The 7,744-nt window shown below is 47.7% G+C and overlaps 1 protein-coding gene across 1 annotated transcript; it reads right to left on the bottom strand.

Annotated features, from left to right (window-relative positions):
* Positions 1 to 549: 549 nt before the first annotated feature.
* LOC100279303 (uncharacterized) lies at positions 550 to 4,774 on the bottom strand. Its single transcript, NM_001152324.2, has 4 exons — positions 3,478 to 4,774; positions 3,151 to 3,338; positions 1,779 to 2,002; positions 550 to 1,688 (listed from the first exon to the last, which is right to left on the bottom strand). The coding sequence occupies exons 1-4, from the start codon at positions 4,607 to 4,609 to the stop codon at positions 887 to 889; spliced, it is 2,346 nt and encodes a 781-aa protein (NP_001145796.2). The 5' UTR covers positions 4,610 to 4,774; the 3' UTR covers positions 550 to 886.
* Between the last annotated feature and the right edge of the window lie 2,970 nt (positions 4,775 to 7,744).

The following is a 7,744-nucleotide window of genomic DNA, read 5'->3' as shown; positions in this document are numbered from 1 at the left end:
CTACTTTTTTCATGCCACCGAGTCATGCGTCAAAAGGGGCGGCTGGCTTTGCCGAGCAGCCAGATAGGTCCAAAATGCCAGCCTTGCTTTTGCCGTTCTCCTTCTCCTCCACCGTGTCCGTGTTGCTGAAGAGGGGAAGCAGTGATTGCGGTTCGGAAGGCAAGGCCGTGCTGGGGGCAGACAGTGTGGGACTGTGCAACAGCTGGCGACTAGCGGCCCTGCCCCTTGATCGCCTATCAAAGCCACATAACCTGGCTGCATTAGCGCTAGAGTAAAGACACCCCAAGATGCTTCATGGACTCGAAAAGATTTCCAGGGAGGCCCGAAACAAACCGTAGAATCGGCGTGTAAAGCCAACATCTGGAATTCTGGATCATCACGAACAACCAATGCAGGACGGCAACGGCAACGGCAGAGAACAAAAGCATACGAAACCCACTCGAGAGTCCAGGCAGGCAGGCAGGCAGCAGAACAGACCGCACAACCCGGACTTCTGAACCCACAGGAAACAGTAACACACTTCAAAGAACACTCATGCACATAACATATAAAGAAAGTTAACGCTTTTGTTAGGCAGAAGCACAGGCTTGATCAACGCTAGAGTGCAAGGTGACCTTAATGTATGTACATTATGTATCTCCCTTCCCACTTCCCAGAGAAAGGGCCAGATGAGATCAACAAATCATGGGCAAAATCACATTATCTACAACCGAAACCATCCTGACAGGGAAAAACATCCAGGAGCCTTCTCCTATATTCCATCACTCTACTTTGAGCTATATATTATATTATATTATATTTTGCAGTTTCCCTATATAAGTAAACTACTGAATCACCCAGAGAGAGAAAGGATGGTCTCTTGGTAATTCTGGTGGGGCAAGAGGTCCTACCGCACTGACCCAGCTCGGCGGCACACCACGTCAAGAGCTTCAACCACTGTCCCTGAGAAACCAGCTATGGCTTGGAATATACCCGGCAGGCCTGTCTGGATGTTGTTCAGCGTCATTGACCGCGTGACCTCGATGGCCTTAGCGTGCCTCGCCATCTCGTCCTCCACCTTCCGACGGCACTGGGCGATCTCGGTTTTCTTCTCCGCAAGAGGATCACGGGCGTCGTACGCGTGGCTGTCAATGCCACCGTGCCCGCCGCTGCCAGGAAGGCCAAGGCCGACCATCGAGTAGGACTGGTAGTACTTCTTCTCGACGGACCTGAGCGAGTTGGTTTTCTTTTCTAGCTCCTTCGAGTATGCCTCTGCCCGCTTCTTCACCTTCATCTCCTCTGCCTGCTTGGCGTAGATGACATGGACAACGTTCACAAAGCTCTTGATCGCCTCCGAAGCAACAGCGTCTGGAAGACGGTCTAGTGCTTGCTTCCACTCGTCACAGAAGCTGGTGAGTTCGCGCGAGATCATCGAGGCATGGGCTCCCTGTGGCACACAGCTATCCACCTGGCAGAGTGTGAGCTTCAGCCAGCCATACAGAGAGCGGATGTAGTCGCGCTGATACTTGATGAGGCGGTCGAAGTTGGAGTGCCACGCCGCAACAGCAGCCTCAAGGTCACGAGTTGCAAGCCTGTGGAGGTCAGATGTTGACTCAGCCATGGAGCTGTCCACCAGACCACGGACTTGCTGAACAATCTCATTCTGTATCTCATGGAAATGGTTCATTGACCTCCACATGCCCAATAGCCTACATGTTAATATTCTGAAAAAGTTAAGTACTTGAGAGCAGGACCATATGGTCTGGAATTAGGCGTGTAGGAATGGACATAAGACTCACGCAAAACAGAGCTGAACAAGCTGTGGTGCAAGCTCATTGTCACGGACTCTAACGATGGCTGATGATGTAGTTGTGGCAGCCTGAGAGGTAACAACAATCAGTGATTGCAGCTTGTTTATGGAGGCCTTGGTCTTATCCAGCTTTGCACTATCCCTCCCTTTGTATTCCAGGCTCTGCAGAGTAGAAAGCTTTTTCTCATGCTCAATCTTCACACTCTCCCTTGCCTGCAGTAATCAAAATTGATACTGGCTCAAGAAACGGCTTAGTGGACAGGACTTCGAGTGTATCAGTCTTGACACTAAAGATCCAAAATATTGTAATGTAATGCAAGAAGCTCAAAAGCTGCAGAAAGTAATACCATCAATTTGTGAAAGTAAAGACAGATATGCTAAATCTAATTATGGCATTACAGGAATATATTATGTCTAGAAAAAGAGAATTTCTTGACCATCTGTACCTTCATAGATAAAAAAATTGAAGTACAAGAGTATTGTAGAAACAAAAAGAGCAAAAAAGGGAAGAGAACATGAAGGTGGTGGTTAAGAAGTCAATTGCAATGTATCAAGGTATTTGTGCTTGCTGACTTCCTGAAAGTAGTTATTGTGCAAAGACTCTGGCTGTTCCAAAATCAGAAAATGCACCTATAAAGACACTTTATGCAACAGAATCAGATTATCCTTTCACATTAAAGGTTCAATATGGAAGCGGTTCACTCGATCCAATAGAAAATACAATTTCTAGTCATTCTTTTCGTAAGGTTCATTTGTAGCACAACTCTAATAATGGCTTGTTCGGTTAGCTCTCAATCCATGTGGATTGAGTGGGATTGGATGGGTTTGAATCCCAAACAAGTCAAACTTCTTATTTTTTCCAATCTCATCCAATCCATGTGTATTGGGAATAACCGAACAAGGCCTAAAGTGGTGGAGATATCTCTTAGCAAAAAGATCAAAACTAGCTCCAGCCATGCCCTTGGTCTCTGACGGATTGATACCTACAATACCATGTGAGAGTCCAATGACTGCCAGGGTCATGGGTCTTTTCAAGAGCAAAGATGCAGACCTTGCCAATCTTATCAAAGCATCATATATGCATGGCATTGTTTCCATGCAAAATAAAGGTGGATGCAGAATGTGACAGCTGAGCTCACAGAGCTCACATTGCTCCAGGACTCCAGGTAATGAAGTTGGATCATTATCAAGGGGAGCCAAGCTGAATAGTCCCAAGATGTTTCGTTGATTGTAACAACTGAACTGATAATTCCATAGCAAACGACATCTCGATTTGGGTACTGTTCCAGTACTCAAATGCTGAATATGATAATCATCAATGATTCAATGTCCAAGTAACCATAAAAAAATGAAAAATTTACCTTGACCTCCTCGTAGAGCTTCTTCTCCCAAGCCAAAAGCCGCTCTAGAGTGGATCCATGACTCTTCCCTTCCGTTGACTCCATCTCCAGTGCATTAGTGTCCAACTTGTATCGTACAGCCAATGGCGGTTTTGACGTCCACGTCGATGAGAATGCTGATAGCACGCTGTTGGAATGGTAACCCGTCTCTGCAAGAGAAGAAACCAAAGTAAGTAGAACAGCTAAACCATAAACCACAAGTCATTGCATATTCAGTGAAATCATAGAGCAGAACAACAATCTGAATCACATTTTCATTTTTGAGCCGTAGTTTGTGTTCTCTCATACTTTTAAGCTGCCGGAAGTTGCGGTCGAGTTGTGCGCGGCTGGCCTCCAGAAGCTCGGACACATCGTTGCCGGAGTCGGCTGCCTTGACAAAGTACTCCTCAATGGCCGCCACGATTTCCGCGAGGGTGCGATGACGCACCACCATCCGCATCTCTGTCGCCGCCATGACAGTGGAGAAGTCGCCAGCCTCCGACCTTTCATCCCTCCTCAGGGGCAATGGTACGGCGGCGTACTCTGACGGTGCCGTCCCGCCGTACTCCGATCTGGCCACGAACCCGCACTCTGATCTGGCCGCGAACCCGCATTCCGATCTGTCCCCCATCTCGCCCTCCTCGTCCGATCTGGTCTCCGACGTGGTCGTGGACGCGTAGTGCTCGTCGTCCTCCCATCCGCCGGAATGCATCCCATCTGGTTCATGGTCCACCTCACCGTCGTCGTCTTCAGCGGCCTCGTCTTCTTCCTTGAGGTTGTAGTGGGTGTGATGGTGGAGGTAGGCTCGGGCCTTCTCCTCCTCCTCGAGCTCCCGGAGGCGGCTGGCCTGCTCGACCTCGGCCTTCCGGCGGTCGAAGAACTCGGAGTCTGGCGGCGACGGCGGGTAGAAGTTCTCCCAGTCCCATGCGGACGAGGAGGATGGTGTTCCCACTGGCGGCTGCTTGCGGAATGACGGCTGCGCGGGGCTGGTCACGCTGGAGTCCGACAGGATGTGGGGCACCCTGAGCCGCCGTGGGCGTGGTGCCCTCGCCAGCGCCGGCTGCGGCGCCGCCATCGCCGCCGCCGTGGGCGGCTGGGGCGGCGGGTGTGGGCGCTGGACGAGCGGCGTCGGAGGCGGGAGCGATGACGACGCAGCGGTGGAGGGCGCCGGTGTGGGGAACGCATGGACGGCGATGGGGGCGGGCGGCGGCGCGGCGGCGGAGAGGAGGACGGGGGCAGTGTGGTGCGAAACGGCGAGCGAGGGGTGGCCCTGCGCGAAGCGCGAGAGCGCGGCGGCGGTGACGCGGAGGGAGCGAAGGTAGTCGGCGTGCGCGGAGGCTAGCAGTTGGCGCGCCGCCACCGCGTCCTTCATGTGGCGGCGGCGCTCCTTGCAGCGCCGGACCGTGTCCTCCTGCTCCACCTTGGACGCCGTGCACCCCATCCCCGCAGCAGATCGGCGAGCTCTCAAACTGCCCCACTGCTATGATCTCCCTCCCCTCTCTGGTTTCCGCTGGCCTCAGTTGTTCCCCACTCCAGTGAGAGAGCGAGGAGTGTGAGTGTGACTGTGTGAGTGAGCTGCTCTTGCTCTTATTTACGCACATTTTGTTATGGAGGCCTTCCCCTTTCTGACTGCTTTTTTCTTGCTGAGAGGCTGGTACCCGGCTGGATCCTCTGCCTTCTCAATACTATGCTATTTGGTTAGTGGCTAAATCTGCTACACTTTGTCTAAGGTTAGTCGTTCGAATTGAATAACTAACCTTAGACAGAAAAGTTAGGCAAAGTGTGGCAAATTAGTCATCAAACCAAACAGACCCTATATTTCCGTGGTGTTTTCGTGCATATTTTCCCAGAAGATTACTCCACTTACAAAACCAGCTTCAACAAAGACCTCTAAATAGCCATGTACCCACGCCGGCCCTGAGGGGATGCGGCGGGTGCGACCGCATCGGGCCCCCAAAAACAGAAGGCCACTCTAGCCACTTGACGTTAGTATTTTTTTTCCCGCTAAGCATATCTATCCTAGACATAAATACGCAAGAGCGATGCACTGTCGATCAGTTTCGTTTATATTGTTAAACTAATGTCTCAATTACTTATCTAATATTCACATCGTTCCAAAATAGTATTTGTTTTAACTCTTGATTTTTATGTCTATTTCAACTAGATGATGAGGAATCAACTAGAGAAGCAAAATAAATTCTATTTTGATACAGATAGAGTATTATTTACTATACACGTGATGGTTGCATCGACGGAGAGAAGATTTTTAAAATTGAAATATTTTTTGAACTATTTAAGGTCAACAATGACTTAAGAGAGGTTAAATGGTTTGGGGATTATATGTATCTAAAATAAGTTGTTAGATGAGATTGATCTTAATGGTATAAGCGATGATTTGTATCACAAAATGTTAGAAGATATTTTTAATGACATCGGATAACAAGTATGTGTTTTTGCTATATTTTATATTTGTCATCTTATAAACGTTGAATATTATATATATTGTGTGTGGATGGGGCCTCTATTTCAGATTTCACACCAGGCCCCTAAAAAGACAGGAACGACCCTGCATGTACCCTAAATTCAAAAGATAAAGTCGTCATCTACTTCATCCAGCAGCGTCATCTAAATGATTCTCTAAATTTAGGTCACTGCTGGATCCTTAGAGAGTTTCTCTAGACGGTCCTCTATCTATTTTAATACTTTAAACAATTGGCTTAGTAAAACTAAAATATGTACAATACATTTGATAGTACGACAAATATGTATGTATAAAAATTTAAAATTAAAAAATGTCTCTATATAATATAGGTATTTGTATATAGAGAACGTGATTTAGAAGACTGTTAAAAAGAAAGAAGATATAGAGATAAATTTTTTAGAGAAAACTGTAAAGAATGGATATAGAGGATGTATATAGAGAAAGTTGTTGGAGACTGTCTAAGTTACCTTATTCAACCATTACCTCCACCACTTCACGTCTTCACCTTATATCAAGTACCACCCTTTTATATTCTAATTTTATACTCGTAAAATGATTTCCTTGAATAAGTAATTGATCTTTGGATGTCATATACGTCGTAATTTACTGTTATTTTATCAGAGGTTTCGAATAATGAAAATATGTACCTTTTTATGAAGGCTAATATGTGATTGTATTTCTATCGTACTTGTTATTAGGATTGGATGTATTTCTATCGTACTTGTATATTAGGATTAAATTAAATACTCGTGACTCAATAACTCATTAGACTCGGCCCGTTACTGACTCGACTCGACTCGTTATAATTTTGTAGCAGCCGAGCTAGAATTCTAGTTCGACTCTCTAATGAGCCAGCTCGGGCTAACCTATGAGCTCGCTCGCGAACCAGGTGAGTCAAGTCAAGCCACAACATAAGTTTGTCTAATCGTTGGTTTCGCCAACCTCTCATAGTCTTGCCATCTCGTAGTTGTGAACTTATGATCTACGATATGGACATGTGTGAATGTGCCATGTGATTAAATTTTGTATGGCTATTGTCGGTGTTCGGACTAAGGGTCCTAACCAACTAGTAAATAATACCGCGTGTACAGAATCTAGATGGTGTGCGAGTTGACACAAGCAGTTTATCCTGGTTCAGACAATGCAAGGTCCTACTTCCAGCAGAGGGGGATGAGGCTCATATTAGTCGCACCTGGGTGCCTGCAGTAGGGATTACAAGCACAACAGGAGAGGGGGAGTCCCCAAGTCCCTAGAACTGATTGAGGCAAGTGCCAATATCGAAAGGCTCGGTGGAAAACTACTGAGTGTTCGCCTGCCCTTGGAAGAACTACCTTTATACATCTAAGAGATGTATACTGGTGAAGCCTGGGGTCGTCGTATTCCCAAGGGAGATGTCTTGGTGTCTTGTGAGTGATATGACGGGGCACTGCGTTGTTGACTTGTGCTTGTTGATTTCCTGCTGAGAGCCGAGGCCGAGGCCGAGGGGTTGGTCGTACGCCCGAGCCTCCCGAGGGAGGGGTCGCTCATACCGTAGTTGTTGTAACAACGTTGTGGTATGGGTAAAAGCCTGCTTACGGGGTGCGTTAGCGTCCCTGTGCCGGATGACGCTAGGATTCCTTTGCTTCGATTATCTAGGTCAGAGCCCTGCTTGGGCGAGGCGGAAGTCTTTCCTGGGGCGATGGTTGAGCCTTCCTTGACGTGTACCACAGTTGGCGAAGTGGTCGTCTACGGGATTCGGGGGGGGGGGGGGGGGGGGGGGGGCAGGTAGCCGAGGCCGAGCTCGGGCGAGGCGAAGATTTGCGCCGAGGGCCGGTCTGCTTCTCCTATCATATTAGATGTCCCATCGGGGGATGACAGGCGAGTTTTGGAGAGAGGAAAAGCCATATTTGATATTTATGTTCCCTCTCTCCTTGCATTCAAAATAGGAATCGTCTTTGCGTCACCTGTTGGAGAGGTATAAGTCTCGCTACAGTGCTAACCAAGTACCTATTTTGAGTTTGAGTGTCTATTTATGTACTCCAAAGAAGTTAGCCTTAATATAGCACTCAATTCACATCTATGTTATTTTGCCATAATTAGGCAAGCTTTGATTTT

The sequence above is a fragment of the Zea mays genome, chromosome 9, assembly GCF_902167145.1.
Source record: "Zea mays cultivar B73 chromosome 9, Zm-B73-REFERENCE-NAM-5.0, whole genome shotgun sequence".
Lineage (NCBI taxonomy): Eukaryota > Viridiplantae > Streptophyta > Magnoliopsida > Poales > Poaceae > Zea > Zea mays.
The sequence above is the reverse complement of the archived record's forward strand: the minus strand, read 5'-3'. Positions and strand labels throughout refer to the sequence as shown.

Bases quoted from the DNA above. Each gene is read 5' to 3' on its own strand.
- LOC100279303 (NM_001152324.2), bottom strand. From the start codon at position 4,609: ATGGGGTGCACGGCGTCCAAGGTGGAGCAGGAGGACACGGTCCGGCGC. The intron at 2,003-3,150 runs GTAAATTTTTCA...TGATTACTGCAG, and splicing joins AGCTCTACGAGGAGGTCAAG to GCAAGGGAGAGTGTGAAGAT. The intron at 1,689-1,778 runs GTGAGTCTTATG...ATTAACATGTAG, and splicing joins CTTGTTCAGCTCTGTTTTGC to GCTATTGGGCATGTGGAGGT.